General features: G+C 44.7%; 1 protein-coding gene across 1 annotated transcript; it reads right to left on the bottom strand.

The window, feature by feature from the left end:
* Nucleotides 1–518: 518 nt before the first annotated feature.
* On the bottom strand, nucleotides 519–19,147 carry ZFAND1 (zinc finger AN1-type containing 1). The gene is made up of 8 exons (XM_040433122.1): nucleotides 19,049–19,147; nucleotides 12,464–12,506; nucleotides 10,951–10,990; nucleotides 10,013–10,140; nucleotides 9,842–9,933; nucleotides 5,875–5,996; nucleotides 1,593–1,748; nucleotides 519–740 (listed from the first exon to the last, which is right to left on the bottom strand). Exons 1-8 carry the CDS (start codon nucleotides 19,101–19,103, stop codon nucleotides 570–572), a joined length of 807 nt encoding a protein of 268 aa, XP_040289056.1. The 5' UTR covers nucleotides 19,104–19,147; the 3' UTR covers nucleotides 519–569.
* Between the last annotated feature and the right edge of the window lie 3,345 nt (nucleotides 19,148–22,492).

Below are 22,492 nucleotides of genomic sequence, written 5' to 3'. Positions count from 1 at the left end.
ATAGTCCCCTGTAAGAGATCAGGGGCTGCCAGGCAGCAGGGGGCAGACCCCCCTCGGCCCCCCCTCCCTCCCTCTATTGTATTAATTTCTTGGTGGCACAGTGTGCGGCCCCCCCTCCCTCTATTGTATTATTTTCATTGGTGACACAGTGTGCGGCCCCCCCTCCCTCTATTGTATTATTTTCATTGGTGACACAGTGTGCGCCCCCCCCCCCCCCCCGCTCTATTGTATTATTTTCATTGGTGGCACAGTGTGCGGCCTCCCCTTACTTAGCAATATTAGAAGCATCATACTTACCTGCTGCACTGGCCACCAATGAAATTAAAACTGGGGAGGGAGGGGGGTCTGCCCCCTGCTGCCTGGCAGCCCCTGATCTCTTATAGGGGGCTATGATATGCACAATTAACCCCGGCGTTGTGCCGTTTTCAGTTTTTTTTCAATGCATGAGGCCTTACTCTCAGACGTGGATTCTTGTACGTCCCCAGCTACAATACAGTATGATCTAAAAGAAACATAAAGACGTAACAAAGAGAATATTTATTGTACTGAACGCATCTCTTATTATGACACTATGATAAATACAAACTGACGTCTTCAATTTCACTGCAATCATTATCCAAATACTCAATGATAATATTTCCACCATTATACAAAGGATTCTCTGCACTAGAAAGCCACTTTTCCACCGAGATGTACATCGGGAGAGCCGCTCCTGTCTCTGCATGGCACACTCTCAGCTTCTGGAAGACAGATACGGCACGCCGCGTAAATACAACCTGTCGTGTACACGGCAAATGCCGGATTTTCTGATTATACTTTTAATTCCTCGCCATGTTCAGGATCTTTGCTTTCTGGCTATAAATGGACATACTTCATGTCAGGTTCTGGGTGTAAACAGGAATGTTCCCATTCATTGACAGCCAGCAGAGAACTGAAATAGGTGTGGAATTAAAACAAATAGGGGCACATTTATTAAGACTAGGTATTTTAGACCTGCAATGGCGGTCGGTCCGCCGGAGTTAGGAAGAGGCGCCGGCCTCTACATACCTTCGGCAGATCCTCCGCCAGTTCTAAATGTAAGACAGCTTCCTGGCTGTCTTACACTTAGACCATTTTCTACACCTAAACCTGGCGTAGAAAATGGTAAAGGAGACACGCCTATCAGCCCTTCCCCCGCACATGTCACGCATCCTTTTTTTTAGACCAATCTGCTTCAGGAATACGCCTAATTTAGTTGTATTTCTGTTTGATAAATGACCCCCATAGTTCTTAGTAAAGGTGAAGGTGGCTGGGGTGGCTAATGAACTGAGCCAGCCAGCCCCTTCATCACTTCACGGAGACGGGAAGGAAGCTCCCTGCCGGTGACAGAGCTTCCATCAGATGGCCACTTCAGGGACCATGCGACGACGGGGACAGAAATGTCGCCATCTGTATAGTTTTTCAGAACTAAAATATATTAGTAAGTTCATTCCTTTACATTGGTAAACCACTGAAGGTTTTTTTTGCATCATCGGAGAACCCCTTTAATACCCGTGACTTGTCATATATATTAGCTGGCAGACCAGGCACTGAACAGGGAACATGATAAATACCTTGGCAGAGGCTCTGTTATTGTCATTTTTCAGGCTCGCTGTAGAAGCTGCGTAGTCCACAACTTTTCCAATACTCCACTTCTTACAGAAGAACATGGGTTTGCTTCTGTCCTGTCCACCCTTGGGCAGGTATACTTGAAAGTAGACCCTTTCGGACTGAAATGTACAAAAAAGTAGGAGATAAGTCTGCATGCCAAGGCTTGTGAAGCAGACAATCAGCCCCCCAGCATGGAGAGCGCCTCCATAATACTCGCAGGCCCATTTCCACATTTCAGTTTTGCTATAACGCTTATTAATGATCCCCGACTTTTCCTTTTTTTTTTACACTCAAAACACCTCATGCATACAGTCATTCCACTGATCAGTAGGCTTGAACGAACTGACCTTCGGATTATAGATCCGAAGTCGATTCGTTCACAAACTTCGTTTTAATGCTGCATTAATAAGTACTAATAAGTATTAATAAGTTCGTCTCGCCCAAAGTTGCGTGAAACTTTGGTGAATTACTACGGTATTCCTATCTGTATATTTAAAAACAATTTAAAATAGGAATCCGAAGTGGGCCTTGGTACTGGCTGGTACCTCGGTACGAAAGCCAACTTCGGGTTCTTGTTTTAAACAGTTTTTTAAGATGCAGATATAAATACAGTAGTAATTCACCGAAGTCTCATCCAACTTCGGCCTAAATAAATATAGTCCTGACATATTCTGCAGCGCTTTACAGACATTATCATTGCTTTCTGTCTCCTTTGGAGCTCACGGTCTAAGGTCTCTATCAGTATGTCTTTGGAGTGTAGGAGGAAAGCGGAGTACCCGGAGGAAACCCAAGCAAACTCTATGCAGAAGTTGTTCTTGGTTGGATTTGAACCCAGGACCCAAGCGCTGCAAGGCACCTGTGCTAACCACTGAGCCCCATACTGCCCATACATCCATACTGTGCCGGTTGCAAATCTATAACCTCTATATAATCTCTAAACTCTGTATAATACGGTCTTTTATCGGATGCTGGACTTTTTCAGTTTTTTGTTGTGTTTTCTACACATTGTCCTTGCATCTGGGACCACAGAGCGGGCGAGCTGCTTACAGTTGCAAGAAAAAGTATGTGAACCCTTTGGAATGATATGGATTTCTGCACAAATTGGTCATAAAATGTGATGTGATCTTCATCTAAGTCACAACAATAGACAATCACAGTCTGCTTAAACTAATAACACACAAAGAATTAAATGTTACCATGTTTTTATTGAACACACCATGTAAACATTCACAGTGCAGGTGGAAAAAGTATGTGAACCCCTAGACTAATGACATCTCCAAGAGCTAATTGGAGTGAGGTGTCAGCCAACTGGAGTCCAATCAATGAGATGAGATTGGAGGTGTTGGATACAGCTGCCCTGCCCTATAAAAAACACACACCAGTTCTGGGTTTGCTTTTCACAAGAAGCATTGCCTGATGTGAATGATGCTTCGCACAAAAGAGCTCTCAGAAGACTTAGGATTAAGAATTGTTGACTTGCATAAAGCTGGAAAAGGTTATTAAAAGTATCTCCAAAAGCCTTGCTGTTATCAGTCCACGGTAAGACAAATTGTCTATAAATGGAGAAAGTTCAGCACTGCTGCTACTCTCCCTAGGAGTGGCTGTCCTGTAAAGATGACTGCAAGAGCACAGTGCAGACTGCTCAATGAGGTGAAGAAGAATCCTAGAGTGTCAGCTAAAGACTTACAAAAGTCTCTGGCATATGCTAACATCCCTGTTAGCGAATCTACGATACGTAAAACACTAAACAAGAATGGCTTTCATGGGAGGATACCACAGAGGAAGCCACTGCTGTCCAAACAAAACATTGCTGCACGTTTACAGTTTGCACAAGAGCACCTGGATGTTCCACAGCAGTACTGGCAAAATATTCGGTGGACAGATGAAACCAAAGTTGAGTTGTTTGGAAGAAACACACAACACTATGTGTGGAGAAAAAGAGGCACAGCACACCAACATCAAAACCTCATCCCAACTGTGAAGTATGGTGGTGGGGGCATCATGGTTTGGGGCTGCTTTGCTGCGTCAGGGCCTGGACGGATTGCTATCATCGAAGGGAAAATGAATTCCCAAGTTTATCAAGACATTTTGCAGGAGAACTTAAGGCCATGACCTCAACCCGATTGAGATGCTGTGGCATGACCTCAAGAAAGAAATTCACACCAGACATCACAAGAATATTGCTGAACTTAAACACTTCTGTAAAGAGGAATGGTCAAGAATTACTCCTGACCGTTGTGCACGTCTGATCTGCAACTACAAGAAACGTTTGGTTGAAGTTATTGCTGCCAAAGGAGGTTCAACCAGTTATTAAATCCAAGGGTTCACATACTTTTTCCACCTGCACTGTGAATGTTTACATGGTGTGTTCAATAAAAACATGGTAACATTTAATTCTTTGTGTGTTATTAGTTTAAGCAGACTGTGATTTTCTATTGTTGTGACTTAGATGAAGATCAGATCACATTTTATGACCAATTTGTGCAGAAATCCATATAATTCCAAAGGGTTCACATACTTTTTCTTGCAACTGTATTTCTGTTATGCCCTGGAGGTACATCTCCTAACAGACTGATAGTTATCTGGAGCTCCAGGGCAATTAGTAAGACAAGGGTAGGTGCATCCTGTGCCCCCGTAGTCTTCATGTGTAGTAAATCAAGTACAGGAATCACATCCTCTCCTTCCCCACACTGGAATACTTCCGTCAGGATAAGAGCATTTTTACACACATTTCAGCAAGTCTTCTATATTGTGAAATATTTTCGTCTTGGTGACTCTTAAGAAAGACAATACATGTGTCACACAGACAACTAGTATAAGCGCTTCCCGGTTGTCATATAGGAAATCCTAAATTTATGGATGTAAGAAGAGAGAACTGTGTCTTACAGAAGTGGTAATACCTGGGCCAGAGTTTGTGGCGTCAGAGAATCTACTAGAATACGGTGATGTAATTTAAGGAAGTGACAGTAAAGGATTTTGAAGAAATGGCTGTTGCATTGGTTTCTTAAAGTGTACCTAAACCTTGACATAAACTTTATTAAACCTATTCTAAATGTGATGATGATGCTTTTCAAACAGTACACTCGGACACCACTGACATGTTGGAGGTATATGGATTCCACTGGGTCCACGCTGGGCGCTGTGCAGGCAGGACTTCCACAGCACATCGCTGCTCCTGCCTGTACCAGACGCGCTCTCCTAAAGCCTGGCATAGATGAGCTATGTCAGGCTTTAGCAGAGCGGGCACAGGCAGGAGCAGCGATGTGCTATGCAGAGCTCCTGACTGCGGTATATGAGGGGTTAATTTGCCAGGATTGGAGTAATCCTGAATTGAGAGCAGGGTGCCAGCTGTACCCACATGTGATGGTGCGAGCCCAGCTCCTGAGTCTGCCCCATCACTGAGACTAACGTAGCTAAGCATCAACTCACAACACTCAAATATGTGAAAGTATGCCATTTAATTTGAAAGGGTTAAGTACATATAGATACAGATTCTCCAGAGTTTCCCACAAAAAGTGAAATCTGTGGTGAAAATCTGCACCATTTCCTAACAGAACGGTCATGCTATGTTTTTGGAAAGGCGTGCAGATTTTTTTCTGTTTTTCATCCATATATGGAAAAATTACTGGAACCTTAAAGCGGTATTCTCATCTTAATGATCACTGTTAAATCTGTTAATTATTTAACAGTGATCATTTTTCTAAATATATTTAATTAACCAATTCCCACCCCTTAGAAGTAAATAAACATATACTTACCTGACTGTTGTCTTCCGTCTCCCCTGGTTACGGCCACCGCTCTTCTCAGGAATCGCGGTGGCCGCGCGTGCGCAGACGACTTCTTCTCTTCTCCTGGCCGGGCCGCGCGCTGTACTGAACGTGCACTCCGAGGCCGAGAAGTATAGTATACTTGCCAGGAAGAAGTCACCAGGGCGCATGCGCGGCCTCGGCGTGCGGGTTCAGTACAGCGCGCGGCCCGGCCGGGAGAAGACTTCAATCAAGAAGGACCCCGCCCCCTGCCGAGTGCCGAAACCAGGAAGTGGACAGCGCGCCGGGAGCAGGTAAGTATGAAATAGCGTGTTGAGAATACCCCTTTAACGGACGCCATTATAACCAAAACTGTCTGTCAGGATTAGACAATATTCATTCAAAACACACAGGTCCCTCATAGCTGCCATGGCACTGTTGTGAACAGTAGCTGGGATGCTAGTGTGGACAAAGCCTGAAACAGCAGTATAAACCTTACCTGAGGTAAAGTTTTATCCCCCAGCGCATGTAACTTCAGCTTCATTAACGCCACCTTTGCCGCAGTCTCTGCATTTTTTGCCCCTCTGCGTGCTTTGTTTGGCGGAGCTGACTTTTTGGAATCTGGAAATCACATTAATATTATACATTAAAAGCTATGGTATTAATATAATTATATTCCCTCTAAACTATAAGAAGCAAACTCTGTCAGGCAGAGCAAAAACACAGAATTTAAAAAAGGCTAATTTCCCTGGGTTGAGGGCAGCATTTCAGGGCATAGACTGGGAGCAGCTACTGTCACATAATAATACTGAGGATAAATGGGAGAGCTTCAAATCCACATTGAGTAATTACACTAAAAAACGTATTCTTTCAGGTAACAAGAATAAACATCTAAAATTAAACCCCCCATGGCTTACAGCTACTGTAAAAAGGGCAATAAAAGACAAAAAAGGGCATTTAAAAAATACAAATCTGAGGGGCCAGATAAAGCCTCTGAAGTTTACAAAGGGCTTAACAAAATCTGTAAAAAGGAGATCAAAGTTGCAAAAATACAAAATGAACAGCAGGTGGCAAAAGAGAGCAAAACAAATCCCAAAAAATTATTTAAATATATAAATGCTAAAAAAAACAAGGTCTGAGCAGGTAGGTCCCCTAAAAAAATGGTAAAGGGGGGTTTAGTCACGGTAGATAGGGAAAAGGCAGAGTTACAAAAAAATTTTTTTAGCGCTGTATATACAAAAGAAGAGAAAGGAGCTGATATCTGTGGTGCTGGGGCTGTTAGTACATCCAGTAATATACTCAATTGGCTAACTGTAGATATGGTCCAAGAGAAGTTAAATAAGGTAAATGTGAACAAGGCTCCGGGTCCAGATGGATTACACCCAAGAGTGCTTAAAGAGCTCAGTTCAGTCATTGCTGTGCCCCAGTTTATAATTTTTAAAGATTCTCTAGGGACTGGTACAATGCCAAGTGATTGGCGCAAGGCAAATGTGGTGCCCATATTCAAAAAAGGATCTAGGTCCTCCACAGGTAATTATAGACCAGTTAGTTTAACTTCTGGGAAAACTGTTTGAAGGACTCTTAAGGGACTATATACAGGAGTATGTGACTATAAATAATATTATAAGTGATAACCAGCATGGGTTTACCAAGAACAGAGGTTGCCAGACTAACCTGATTTGTTTTTATGAGGAGGTGAGTAGTAGCCTGGACAGAGGGGCGGCTGTGGATGTAGTGTTGCTGGATTTTGCAGAGGCTTTTGATACTGTCCCTCATAGACATTTAATAGGTAAAGTAAGGTCTATAGTCTTGGAAAGTATAGTTTGCAATTGGATTGAAAACTGGCTGAAGGACTGTGTGTGGTCAATGATTCCTATTCATAATGGTCCCAGGTTATAAGTGGTGTACCCCAAGGTTCAGTGCTGGGTCCTCTATTATTAAATTTATTTATTAATGATGTCGAGGACGGGATTAATAGCACAATTTCTATTTTTGCAGATGACACTAAGCTGTGTAGTACTGTACGGTCTATGGAAGATGTCCATAAACTACAAGCTGACTCTGAGTGATTGGGCATCAACTTGGCAAATGAGGTTCAATGTGGATAAATGTAAAGTTATCCATCTGGGTAGTAATAATCTCTGTGCTTCATATGTCCTAGGTGATGTAACACTGGGAGAGTCACTTATAGAGAAGGATTTGGGTGTCCTTGTGGATGGTAGATTAAATTACAACATACAATGTCAATCAGCTGCTTCTAAGGCCACCAGGATATTGTCATGCATTAAACGAGGCATGGACTCGCGGGGCAGGGATGTAATATTACCACTTTACATAGCGTTGGTGCCGCCTCATCCAGGATGCTGCTTTCTTCTCCCTGCAAAAATTTCCTATGTTCTTTCCTTCCTATCTGCTCTAGAACAATCTGATCGGGAACAATCCTGATCACTGCTTGTTAGCAACATTTACATGCAGCAATGATCAAGACTGTATGAGGTTTAACACTCGTTACTCTAACCGTTCATCCACGTACAGTTTCCTTGTATGTCGGCAGTATACACAGGGTGATGTGCTGCAGACTAAAACATTTTAAGTGCTGCATAAAAGATAGAATTACCCTTGTGTTTCCTTGTTCCGTAGGTGATCGGTGCAAACTATCGAGACTGAGCATTCGTATCCTCGGACCATGTAAAAGGGTCTTAAAGAGGACGTGTCACCACAAAATGCAATGCAATTTGCAAGCACCATGTTATAGAGCAGGAGAAGCTGAGCAGATTGATATATATGTTTGAGGGATAAAGATTCAGTAAAACCTGTAATGTACACAATTTTATCTTTGCTTTTTCCTCCCCCTGTGAACAGCTATCAGTACAGGAAGGAGGTGTTATCAGTGATTGATGGCATTGTGTGTATAAGTGTGTATACAGAGATAGCGGTCAGTCACTGATAGCCCCTCCTCCAAGCACAGGGCCGTACGTAGTATGGCGGCTGCACTGGGTATCGCAGCTCAGACCCTTTTCTCAGCTTAGCCTAGGCCATGTGATTGGCGGGGTTCCTGAATCTCGAACCCCCAACTATGCCACCAACCCTTTAATGATCGGGAAATGTTCAATTTTTAAGTTTTCGTTTTTAACCCCAGCACTCCCAAACCCATAACTTTTAAGAGGGTTTGCGGGACAAGATGCACTTTCTAATGGCATATACAGTAGCATTAAATGTGGTGGGAAGGTGGAATTATAAAAAAAAAACAAAAAAAAAAACACGACAACAAAAAAAAAACATTCCGCCACAGTTTTATGGGTTTTTTTCTTACACCATTTCCTATGCGGTAAAACTGACTTGTTACTTTTATTCTCCAGGTCAGTACGATTACGGCAATACAACATATGTATAGTTGCGTTTTAATACTGGAAAAGAAAAAACATGTGTTTTTCTTTTTCATCACCATATTCTGACCCCTTACTTTTTGCGGTGTGTATGACTATTTGATCGCTTTTTATTAAAACATTTTGTGGAAGGCAAAGCGACCAAAAGAAGGCAATCAGCCATTTTGACTTTTTTTTTCTGTTTTGAAGTTTTCTGTATGGAAAAAATATTTTTATATTATAATAGTATGGCCTTTTTTGCAAGCTGTGATTTTTTTTTATTGTTTACATAATGTTATTTACATTTTGGGGAAGGGGGTGATTAGAATTTTTACATTTTTCTACTTATTTTTAAAAACTTTTTTTTTATGGTTCCCATAGTCCCATAATCATCAGACTGCTTGTCTCATAGACTGCAATGCATTAGCATTGGAGTCAATGAGAATTTATACGATGTTCCTATGGAGCCCTACCTACTACTACGCTCTGCCCCGCTCTCAGCTTGGCAGTACAGCTTGGGCTCTTCTGCTGCTACTCCACAGCTGAGGAGGGCTCCCTTCCCCCATTGCTGTTTTTCTTCTTTTTAGGCCAACTTCTAGTGGCTAACAGAGGTTCAGTGATTTCTGGCGGTAAAGTCCGCTCCTGGGTCTGATTTCTGGCACCCCCACAGATAGGCAGACAGAAGGAACTGTGGCATGCCAAAACTATCGCAGCTCTGTACACCGCGCAGTGGTCAGGAAATATACCGACAGCACTAAAGGTAAATTCACATGTGGATTTGCAGTGCGGATTTTGCATCGCAAATATGATCAAAATTTTAACACGGAGCAAGTCAATGGAGTTTTGCCCACACTGAATGTTTTGGCGGGTTTCATTTTGAAATCTGCAGCATGTTCATTATCTCGCTGAACTGACGTCACTGGAGTTTTTAATCTATGGGGATTTTAATTTAATTCCACAAAAATCCTCATAACATTCCAATATAGACGACGTGCAGAGTTTTGTGTAGATTTCATCTGCATGACAAACTGTGAACTAAGCCTAAAGAATATGATGCACTGGACATACATGAATAACTAATAGAAAGGAACACTTACATACCAACAATCTCTTTCACCAGCTGCTGGGTTGCCGACATCCGTGGCTTTGGGGCCTCCAGTTTCTCACATTCATGGTCTGGCTGGTGACGATGCCTGGAAAAGACAGAGGGGGCCACATGGAATAATGCAGGGCGAGGGGCAAGCATTGAGACATCTATATGACCCAACAAACCTCAAGCAGAAATGTTTCCTGCAGAAAGGACAAAACACCTCCACCAATTCCTTCCCGGTGCAGCCTGTGTAAGAACAAGGGTATTGCGTGCTGCCCTCAGACTGTCCACTGCTGCCGCCTGACGTCACCTGTATAAATACATGGTCATACATGTGCTACAGTACTAACAACCACTGATACACAGTCCAGATACTAATATTTAGCATGTGACCGCCATGGAGTCATACGATCTACGAGATATTTCTAGTTCTTGGTGAACTCATCTTGAAGCTCATGAGCCCAAATCTAAAATTTGCAACCGGGCCCCCATCTAACATAAATTATTTATAGTACTTATGCCTTTCTATGTGGCAGAGGAGTTATCGGGCCCCCACAGGCTCACCACATACCGCTACCTGTGCACCCCTTGGTCAGCATTAAAGGGGTTATCCAAACTATAAAACATGCCCCCCCCCCAATGCCAGGGCCCCTCATATAGATTATACTTACCCTGCTCCCCAGCACCCGCGTCGCTCCTGATCCCCGCACGGCCGTCGCTGCATCTCGTCGAGAGGATCAAAACATCTGGTGACGGGGGGGGAGCAGCCATGTTGGGGACGAGCCTCCCTAGCATCGCGGGTGGCACTAGGGAGGCTGATCCCCGTCGTGGCCTGCGATTGGCTGCTAACCCAGAGCCAGATGTTTTGATCCGCAAGACAGTGAGATGCATCGGTGACTGTGCGGGGATCAGGAGCGACACAGGTGCCAGGGAGCGGGGTAATCCATATGAGGGGCCCGGGCACTGGGGGGCATGTTTTATTGTTTAAATAACCCCTTTAACATGAACACAGGCCATACAATAAGGGAGATTTACTAAATGCATCATAAATCTAACTCAATTTGCAGCAAAACACTGGTGTACATGCCTTGAGAAAGTTTAAAATAAAATCTTAGCTTACCTCAGGGCAGCCATGGCAATCCCTGCTTCTATGTGTGAGGCTTTACAGGAAGAAAAAAATACATTTTTGGATTTTTTTTTTTATATAAGGTTCAATGCTGCAATGAAACATCTAACAGGACATGTAAAAATGGCAAATATCTGGAATACATCAAGTATATGTGTGATCAGTGTGGGAAAGACCACATGGGGCCATGGCACTTCATTGAATATTGGGCCCCTTTGTTCTAATGATCGTGGAAGCTGTTTTGGTGCCTCTTTAACAGTATTGGAGCGCCAATATAACAATATAACTGGAATCAGAAGTGTTCTTCAGTTAGTAGTGCAGAGCAGCGAAGGGGGATTTGTTCTAAGGAGCCTTCAGCGGGAACAGGCGCAGTTTTATGGCAGTCTGTCATCTGTGAATGAGGTTCTCCAACTCTCTTCTTATGGGCAACATCTCCACTTTTCATTTGCAGCAGTTTTAATAACTCTCCCCCTGGGTGTCTGTGCTGTGGAAAAACGTCTCCTATGTCACAGAGCGCTGGCGTCAGACTGCAGACGGGCCCTTACACGTTCTACTAAGCCCATCTTCAGCAGCGAGGGGACACGGCCTCTGTCCGAGTGCTTCTAGCTACTTGTCTTATACATCAGTAGGGGCCTCCCACTGATCAAAACCCTTGATAGGTCTCTATTACATATTAAAAGTATTTCAAAAGGACAGTTAGGCCTCATGCACACGACCGTTTTTTTTTACGGTCCGCAAAAACGGGGTCCGTAGGTCCGTGATCCGTGACCGTTTTTTCGTCCGTGGGTCTTGCTTGATTTTAGGAGGATCCACGGATCCGTTCTGAATTACAATGCAAGTCAATGGGGACGGATCCGTTTGACGTTGACACAATATGGCGCAATTTCAAACGGATCCGTCCCCCATTGACTTTCAATGTAAAGTCAGGAGTTAATATACCATAGGACTGGAGTTTTCTCCAATCCGATGGTATATTTTAACTTTAAGCGTCCCCATCACCATGGGAACGCCTCTATGTTAGAATATACTGTCGGATATGAGTTAGATCGTGAAACTCAAATCCGACAGTATATGCTAACACAGAGGCGTTCCCATGGTGATGGGGACGCTTCAGGTTAGAATATACTAAAAGAACTGTGTACATGACTGCCCCCTGCTGCCTGGGGGCAGTCGGACCCATTGAAAGTCACGGACCCATTGAAAGTCAATGGGTCCGCTAAAAAAACCGGAAAGCGGCACAACGGCCACACACACAACGGTCGTGTGCATGAGGCCTTATATAGATGCCTATTCTGTAGAGAAATCCACATGCTATTCATGCCCCTTTGTTTCCAATGGTAATCCATCTGCCACTACATATGGCTGTGGATCTTTTCCATGCAGATATGAAATGTGCATCAAGTAACATGTCGCATCAAGTAACATGATTTTTTTAGTGTGAACGTACCCCAGCATATTGTAAGTGACTGTTATAACATGGGGCCTGTATATCCAGAAATTCACTCACCAAAAGACTCTTGAACAGCCATCACAAACAAAGGGAAGGAAATCTATAAAGGAACACATTGGAGGCAGGTTTAATGTCCATAAGGTTTTGTTCACATGTACACTTCTGCTTTTAAGATCCCTCAGCTTTCTATGGGAAACTGACCCATAAGATGTATTCTAACAGATCGGGGGTTGGCCATTTTTAGGCTACGGTTGACCAATGTGTATGTAAGATCACTAATGCCACTTACTAATATAGCCTTTGGTGATTTTCTGTGCCGTTTGCTTTATTACACAGGCCATGCCCCCTTGTTGGGTAAATCTTCTTCTGTGTTGTCCACATAGAGGTACTGTCTGTAAGATGGCCGCTGATGGAGGGTCATACAGACACACTGCGCCTGCACTAAACTCCCAACCGTGAAGAGCAGATGGCAGGTGCAGGGTATCTGAATGGAGGAGATCACTTTCTGAGATCAGCATCCAAGTAGGTGTCTTATCAGTGACTAATGGCAATCACTATGTAAGTGTATGCACAGAGATAGCTGTCAGTCACTAATAGCTGGGGAGGTGTCATCAGTGATTGATAGTATTCTCTGTGTAATTGTGTATACAGAGGTAGCTGTCAGTCATTGATAGCTGTACACAGGGGAGGTGTTATCAGTGATTGATAGTATTCTCTATGTAAGTGTGTATACAGAGATAGCTGTCAGTCACTGATAGCTGTACACAGGGAGGTGTTATCAGTGATTGATAGTATTCTCTATGTAATTGTGTATACAGAGGTAGCTGTCAGTCATTGATAGCTGTACACAGGGGAGGTGTCATCAGTGATTGATAGCATTCTCTGTGTAAGTGTGTATACAGAGATAGCTGTCAGTCACTGACAGTGGTGGTCTTTTTACCACCACGCAAACAATGCAATTGCTTGGGGCCCCCTTCCGTTAGGCCCCAGAGGCTCCCTCCTTCACTAAGGCCCTATCAGCTGCAGTGAGGAGTCTTCAGCCCAGCAGATAACATGCACCTGATCTGTACTCAGAGATTCCTGTGTATTATCTGTACTCAGAGTCATCACTATTATCTGTAGTGTTACATAGGACTGCAAGTAACATCTATACATTATCTGTAGTCAGAGAATTATCACTGTGCTATCTGTAGTGTTACATAGGACTGCAAGTAACATCTATACATTATCGGTAGTCAGAGAATTATCACTGTGCTATCTGTGGTGTTACACAGGACTGCGGGGTAGCCTACTATATTATCTGTAGTCAGAGGGGTATCACTGTGTTATCTGTGGTGTTACATAGGACTGCAGGTGACATCTACCTACTACATTGTCTGTACTCATAGAGTCATCACTATGTTATATGTGGTGTTATGTAGGACTGTACCCGACATCTACATTATCTGGTCAGAGAGTTATCGTCTATTATTATTATATTATCATCATCAGTGTGTTACAGTCAGGTCCATAAATATTGGGACATTGACACAATTCTAACATTTTTGGCTCTATACACCACCACAATGGATTTGAAAAGAAACGAACAAGACGTGCTTTAACTGCAGACTGTCAGCTTTAATTTGAGGGTATTTACATCCAAATCAGGTGAACGGTGTTGGAATTACAACAGTTTGCATATGTGCCTCCCACTTGTTAAGAAACCAAAAGTAATGGGACAATTGGCTTCTCAGCTGTTCCATGGCCAGGTGTGTGTTATTCCCTCATTATCCCAATTACAATGAGCAGATAAGAGGTCCAGAGTTAATTTCAAGTGTGCTATTTGCATTTGGAATCTGTTGCTGTCAACTCTCAAGATGAGATCCAAAGAGCTGTCGCTATCAGTGAAGCAAGCCATCATTAGGCTGGAAAAAAAAAAAAAAAAACCATCAGAGAAATGGCAAAAACATTAAGTGACCAAAACAACTGTTCGGAACATTCTTAAAAAGAAGGAACGCACCGGTGAGCTCGGCAACATCAAAACACCCGGAAGACCACGGAAAACAACTGTGGTGGATGACCGAATAATTATTTTCCTCTTCACAACAGTTGGCCAGATCAAGAACACTCTCCAGGAGGTAGGTGTATGTGTGTCAAAGTCAACAATCAAGAGAAGACTTTACCACAGTGAATACAGAGGGTTCACCACAAGATGTAAACCATTGATGAGCCTCAAAAACAGGAAGGCCAGATTAGAGTTTGCCAAACGACATCTAAAAAAGCCTTCACAGTTCTGGAACAACATCCTATGGACAGATGAGACCAAGATCAACTTGTACCAGAGTGATGGGAAGAGAAGAGTATGGAGAAGGAAAGGAACTGCTTATGATCCTAAGCATACCACCTCATCAGTGAAGCATGGTGGTGGTAGTGTCATGGCGTGGGCATGTATGGCTGCCAATGGAACTGGTTCTCTTGTATTTATTGATGATGTGACTGCTGAAAAAGCAGCAGGGTGAATTCTGAAGTGTTTCGGGCAATATTATCTGCTCATATTCAGCCAAATGCTTCAGAACTCATTGGACGGCGCTTCACAGTGCAGATGGACAATGACCCAAAGCATACTGCAAAAGCAACCAAAGAGTTTTCTAAGGGAAAGAAGTGGAATATTATGCAATGGCCAAGTCAATCACCTGACCTGAATCCGATCGAGCATGCATTTCACTTGCTGAAGACAAAGCTAAAGGGAAAATGCCCCAAGAACAAGCAGGAACTGAAGACAGTTGCAGTAGATGCCTGGCAGAGCATTACCAGGGATGAAACCCAGCGTCTGGTGATGTCTATGCGTTCCAGACTTCAGGCTGTAATTGACTGCAAAGGATTTGCAACCAAGTATTAAAAAGTAAAAGTTTGATTTATGATTATTATTCTGCCCCATTACTTTTGGTTCCTTAACAAGTGGGAGGCGCATATGCAAACTGTTGTAATTCCTGCACCGTTCACCTGATTTGGATGTAAAATAAGATTTCAAATCCATTGTGGTTGTGTATAGAGCCAAAAATGTTAGAATTGTGTCGATGTCCCAATATTTATGGACCTGACTGTATATGTGGTGTTACATAGAACTGCAAGTAACATCTACTAAATTATCTGTACTCGGAGCCGTTATGTCTGTTTTTGTCTAGATGCTGAATTTAAAGGGTTTCTGTCACCTGAAAAATGTTTATTAACCTGGCTGAGATAAGCGATGTGCTAATGTAAGCTGAACATAACTATATTAGAGCCATCTCACTGCCTAAGGCCTTTATTGAGAAAAATGTACTTTTATAATACCCTAATTAGTCTCTAGAAGCGCGCGCGGGGGGGGGGGGGGGCGTTGAACCTGCTCCTAGAGGCTCCGTTTTCCCACCTCTTTTCCCGCCCTTCAGTGCTGCTCTCCTACCTCCGGCCCTGTCTGCCGTGTAAATCTCGCGCCGTTCAGTATTCGGCTCAGTAAGGAAGCCAGCAGCCGCCGAACGTCCTTCCCTCCCTGCAGATAGGGCCGGAGGTAGGAGAGCAGCGCTGCCTGGCCCTGTCAATCTAGAGAAGAAGGGCGTGAAAAGAGGTGGGAAAATGGAGCCTCTAGGAGCAGGTTCAACCCCCCCCCTCCTAGAGGCTAATTAGCATATTATAAAAGTACATTTTTATCAATAAAGGCCTTAGGCAGTGAGTTATGTTCAGCACATAGCACATCGCTAATGTCAGCCAGGTTAATAACCATTTTTCAGGTGACAGAAACCCTTTAAGAGAGAGCTTCCTTAATTGAAGTGACCCCAAAATGTCTTCATTCAGGGCCCATCACACATTATTTTTGCTTGAGTCCTTAGAAATGCCAAGTCTGCCACTGGTCACCGATAAGATGGCCCTGGGCCAGCGTCAGCACCCGGCATACCCGGGCAAGTGCCGGGTCCGCTGCCACTGGCGTAGCTATAGGGGTCACAGCGGTCGTATTTGCAAGTGGCGCTGTATTTTTCGCTTTATAAGACGCAGTGCGTCTTATAAAGAGAATACTAGTGGGCGCTTCCATTATGGAAGTGCTCAGTAGTCTGCAGGAGGAGGGGGGGGAGTGAAGCGCTGTGAGCGCTGTACTCACCCCTCCTCCCTGGTCTCCTCCAGGGTGCGCTCCACTGTCCTGACCGCCTACAGCGTCAGGACGTAGAACGTGCACTATGGCCTGGCGCTGCAGGCAGTCAGATTACTGTGCAGCAAGGGCCCAGAGAAGACGAGGGAGCACAACTGCAGGGGAGAACGCCGGACTGGGAGAGTGGTGGTGGAGCAGGAGAGGTAAGTTAATTTATTTATTTTAAAGTCTGATCGGAGGTCTGATACTTGGGGTGTCTGACATGGAGGTCTAATGGGGGTCTGAGCTGAGGTCTCATATGGAGTACTAAAGGGGGTCTGATATGGGGGGTGGATCTGACATGGAGTATTGATCTGAGGTCTGATATGGGGGTCTCACATGGAGGTCTATGTTGTAAAGATGAATATAGTCTAAAGGGGGTCTGATACGGAGGTGGGGGTGTTGCCTGACATGAAGGTCTAATGGGGGTCTGAACTGAGGTCTGAAACTAGGTTCTGACATGGAGGTTTGATATGGGGGTCTGATCTAAGGATCTGATATGTACTGATGCACATTATTAGGGGGTAGTTTTTGTAGTGGTGCACATTACAGGGGTATTTTTAGTGTTGCCTCACATTTTTTTTTGTACCGGTGCACATGATCTGTCTATTGTATTTGGCAACTATGTAACTCTTCTGGAATGTATTGAATAAAGCCTCATTCACTCGTCCGTGGAACGTAGTCCGTGAGACACCGGACTGGCATCCTGCTTAGTGCAGGAGCGCACAGCGTCATTGGTTGCTATGACGCCGTGCACTTTGTGCCGCCGCCGCCCCAGTACAGTAATACACTCATATGTTCTATACGAGTGTATTATTGTACTGCGGCGGCACAAAGCGCACAGCGTCATAGCAACCAATGACGCCGTGCGCTCCTGCACTAAGCAAGATGCCAGTCCGGTATCTCACGGACGTGTGAATGAGGCTTAACACTGACAGCATTATGTGAATACCCAGCCTAAGGCCTTATTTATAAATCAGTGTTTGGTCAGTGTTTTCCATCAGTGATATTGAGCCAAAATCGGGTGCAAATGAAAAAAACCACAGAACAGGTGCAGATCTTTCCCTTATACCTTTTGTTTGTGGAGGCTCCAATCCTGTTTTTGGCTCACAATCACTGATGGAAATCACTGACCAAACACTGACGTGTGAATAAGGCCTAATACATGCAGTTTCATTGCCCCGTTCGCCGTGCAAAATGCCACAAGGGGGTCCACTGAGACTTTATCGCCCAAGGGACCTCATGAACCTGGACCAAGCCCTGAGATGGCCCCCATGTACAACTTGAGTTCAGAAAGTGCAGAGATATAAATGTCAAAATTACAAGTTTAACCCATGAAGCTATATATCAATCTGCTCAGCTCCTCCTGCTCTATAACGTGCTGCCTGCAGATTGTACTGCTTTCATGGTAATAGGCTCCTTCTAACCATGGTATCCGCAAGAACTGACACCTATGGAGGACATGGACATTATGTGTATAGGCAGTTATAGCGCATGTTACTGAACCGTGATCTGAGAGAAGATTGATGCCATCAGGTCTGCTGTAGCGAGACCCGGCATCACGTTCTTTCTTCTCTTTTTGCTGGCTATGCTTATTGTTTTGATCAAAATGTATTGTCTTAGATTTTATCACATCAGAGTGAGGGCCTGGTCCACATAGAATTCTTGCATCTATTTTGTTAGTGCATTATTAACTTTTTTTCCTGTGATTTCTTTTCATGAATGTAGCACGCGACATCCGCATATTTATTTATTACATGTTTTTATCTTTTTTCTGTTATTTTTGATTATTATGTACTATATGCTTGAGGGAGTGGCACCTTCAGCTGTGAATGCGCTCCTATTTTATCTTGGGAGTAGCATTCCTCTGCACTTTTGCCCTTCCTATCAAACAAGCTGCCTTGATTAGGTGGTACATATAGGTGTGTCTGCTCCTCCTCTCATGGCTGCTGGAGGTGACTAGGAGCAGCACACCGTCTGCGCTCCTGAACATAGAAGCCCAACGGCTTAGGTAGGTTTAGTGTAGGACCTGCCTGATCTGAGACCACCTTGGCGCTGGTAGGCGGGCACAGATGTGTTTGATCAAAATGTATTAGTCTGAGATTTTATTACATCAGAGTGAGGGCCTGGTCCATATAGAATTCTTGCATCTATTTTTTCCTGTGATTTCTTTTTTTTTTTTTCATGAATGTAGCCAGCGACATCCGCATATTTATTTATTACATCGTGCAGGATGTTTTTTATCTTTTGTTTACTATGCTTATTGTACTCAGGTATGTGATCACCCTGCTCTGTTCCAACCTCTATACTGCTCAATGATGTTTTGCAGCACAATTGTTTAGTCCGAGTTGATCGCTCCTGTATTTGAACACATTTTTAATGATATAAAATTGCGGATCTATATCCTAGATACATTGCATGCCATGAAATCCTACAAGTAATAGATCATGCAACAACTTTTCTGAATTAGTAGAAATCTCTCCAATCACAGACACATCAGTTACCCAGCTGCCCGCAGTGCTCCACATCACAGTGCTGCCCGATCTCCAGCTCTGCCATGACGATCTCATTCAATGATCAAAGCAGATTCTGCTATCGAGTCCTCTGTACAATAACAGTAGGTACTAGCTCATTTTCCTGTTGTCACACTGAGACGCTGTTGAATGACGTCATCAGAAGGCGATCTTAGGATAGCTCTATCAACTCCACAGACACAGGAACTGAGACCAGGATTATAGTTGGTGTACGGGCTCCACCTAGTGGCTGGATGACGGTTGTGCAGGGACACCATGCAGTAAACTATTGGGGTTGTGGCACTGAGTGTCCCAGCAGGTGCAGCCCTGCAAAGTGACCTGGCTTTTCTAGTCCCAGCATAGACAGGAAAACACAGCAATAAATTACAGTAATGAGTAGTTTTATTAACCTAATTTGTCTGTATTTGGTCATCCCCCGCTCCTAGAACAGCATTTGTGCGTATTAAGGTCTGTAAGTAATTGTGACTTTCCTATAGCATGCATATAATAGCAGTTCAAATAATAATATTACTATGCGTTGCACACTTAAAGGGGTTGTGTCACTTCAGCAAATGGCATTTATCATGTAGAGAAAGTTAAAGGCAGCTGGCAAAGTCCCGGAGGGCACACCGCTGGCTCGGCTATTTCTGTTGGCCCCTTAGAAATGAATGGGAGCGGTGGCCGCACAAGTTGGTGCGCTCCCATTAACTTCTGTGGGGAAAACGCTTGGTGGTGGCCGGACCTGGGGAAACCCAGCCACCACCTTTCACGCTCTGTTCTCGGTGTCCCAGAGGTAGGACACGCACCTATCAGACAAGCGATATGCCCCCATTGTCTCAGATGGGAATACCCCTTTAATACAAGGTACTTACTAATATATTGTGATTGCCCATATTGCCTCCGTTGCTGGTTGGATTCATTTTTCCATCACAATATAGACTGCTCGATTCCAAGGGTTATGACCACAGCTGCAGCACCAGCCATCAGAGACCTAGCGCTTTTTCCTATAGTGTGCAAGCATGACCACCGCTGCTGAATTACAGGGTGGTCATTGTAAAAGGGAATATTAATTATTGATATTTTGGTTAATCTCAATAATAATATTCATAAATAGGCGTGAGTCGTCTAGTAATGACTCTGCCTATTTATACTATGAAAGGAAACTAACTCTGTTGCCTCACTCTACACTGAACTAAACTACATGCGACTTACTGCTACAGCTACTACGATATACTACGGCGGCGACTACCAAAAACACTATACACTGTATTATGAACAATAAAATATTTATTACACAATAGCAAGTATACAGTCTAATAATACATAATAACATAGTACATAAGGCCGAAAAAAGACATTTGTCCATCCAGTTCAGCCTGTGATCCTGCAATATATATTTAAAGATCAATGGTTATAAATATATGTACATATAGACGCCCACACCACAGTACAGTAATAGCACTATAATCCTGAACTACGCTACACACAGTACAATATCTTACACAATTCCACAACAAAATCTACCTAAGCATTAGGCCTCATGCACACGGCCGTGTTCCGCGGCCGAGAGCGGTCCGTGGTAACCCGGCCGGGATTCCTTCTGACAGCAGGAGCGCACGGCGTCATTGGTTGCTATGACGCCGTGCGCTTCATGCCGCCGCTGCTGTACAGTGATACACTCGTATAGATCGAGTGTATCACTGTACAGCAGCGGTGGCATGAAGCGCACGGCGTCATAGCAACCAATGACGCCGTGCGCTCCTGCTGTCAGAAGGAATCCCGACCGGGTTACCATGGACCGCTCTCGGCCGCGGAACACGGCCGTGTGCTTGAGGCCTTACACTCACATACATATAAATACCAGCAACCCACCCACCTAGCTACACACTTTCCCTATGGGGTACAAGGGGTTAACGCAATTGTGGCACTGCAAGGGTTAACATACATGCAGGCCAGGGAACACAATGCAGGGGGTAGGAGTGGTCCTGCAAGGGTTAATGCAGGGATGGCTGGGACTGCAGGGGTTAAGGACCTGCAGGACAGAGGGGAAAATACAGGGTTAATACAGCCCAGCAAGGGAGGTGAATGCTGGGGCTGCACACAGGGAAGGAAGGGGTATTCAGGGCAGGGGTATGGGGCAGTTCAGGGGTTAAAGAGATCAGGGGTTATTCGTTGGTAGTATAGGGGTTACTCAGCCATCCAGGGTCCTTCCATGGGGGGCGGGGGCGCTTCTCTCCTGAGCGCTGCCTGCGCTCTCCTTCTGGGGGGGTCCGGGATATGACCTCTCGAGTGCAGTGCCGCTGGGGTATTTAAACCCTGCTATGCTCGCTCACGTTTCCCACTGTGATGACGTCACTGCCCCAGCCAACGCATCCTGGCACGCGCTCCCAGGTGGGGGGATCCTTTGATCCTCCCGCCTGTGGAGATATCGCATACCCCCAGTCCGGTAATTACAGCGCCGGAGGTATGCGGCACACAGGGGCAGGGAAGCTTTATTCTCCTGTCCCTGTTATGAATAACCTCTCCGGAGCTGCTGGAGATGTTATCAAAGGGCAGAGGATCTTTATTGATCCTCTGTCCTTTGAAGTGGCCGAAACTGGACATAATTGTCCAGTTGTCAGCCTCTCCTCAGCTGGGGGTGGCACCCGGAACTGGGGGGAATATGCTGGCCGCATTATAAATATATATCTATATGGATGCTTGGGGCACATCCATATACATATATACCCAATATAAACCTGGGGCATATAATATAAATATATATATATATATATATATATATATCTCTATCCAGACATACCTGTGGCAATGCATGGCCACAACCTGGGCCTGGGGTAATACAAATCTATCCCCACATATACTGGCCACACAGGGCCAACATATATATGCAGTGGCGTGCCCAGGGGGGGGGACGGGGGGGCGATGCGCCCCGGGTGCTGGCTCTGACGGGGGTGCCAGCAGGCCCAGAAGCAATGAGCGCTTCCATCAATACAGATGGAAGCGCTCATTGCTGAAGCGCTGACACCCGTGACCCAGTCCCACATACTGCGGCGGAGCAGGGAGCGGAGCGCATAGTTCCCTGCCCCGCCGCCGATCACCGCCATAGGCTTCAGGCCTAGTAGGCCTGAAGCCTATGCGGTAGTGAAATCCCGACGCAGGCGCGCGTGATGACATCATCGCGCGCGCCTGTGCCGGGACTCAGCAGCACAGTGCCGGGACTCTGCAAGCAAGCGCAGGTAAGTATTTAGCTTTAGGGTTTCCTTCTTTCTTTCTCTTTTTTTTTTTTCTTTTATGTGCCAACTTTGGGGGACTTGAGGGGGCCGGGGGGCACAGAGGACGTGTGGGGGCAAACTTTAATTTAATTTAATTTTATAATGTGGCAACTTTGGGGGACATGAGGGCGGTGCACACGAGGACGTGGGGGGAATATGGTGG

This window comes from Bufo bufo, chromosome 5, assembly GCF_905171765.1.
Source record: "Bufo bufo chromosome 5, aBufBuf1.1, whole genome shotgun sequence".
Classification (NCBI taxonomy): Eukaryota; Metazoa; Chordata; class Amphibia; order Anura; family Bufonidae; genus Bufo; species Bufo bufo.
Note: the sequence above shows the minus strand (reverse complement) of the source record. Positions and strands in the feature narration are given on the sequence as shown.

Bases quoted from the DNA above. Each gene is read 5' to 3' on its own strand.
- ZFAND1 (XM_040433122.1), bottom strand. From the start codon at position 19,103: ATGGCAGAGCTGGAGATCGGGCAGCACTGTGATGTGGAGCACTGCGGG. The intron at 5,997-9,841 runs GTATGTAAGTGT...TGTGATTTCCAG, and splicing joins GCTGGTGAAAGAGATTGTTG to ATTCCAAAAAGTCAGCTCCG. The intron at 741-1,592 runs GTATTTATCATG...TCTGTCTTCCAG, and splicing joins ATAACAGAGCCTCTGCCAAG to AAGCTGAGAGTGTGCCATGC.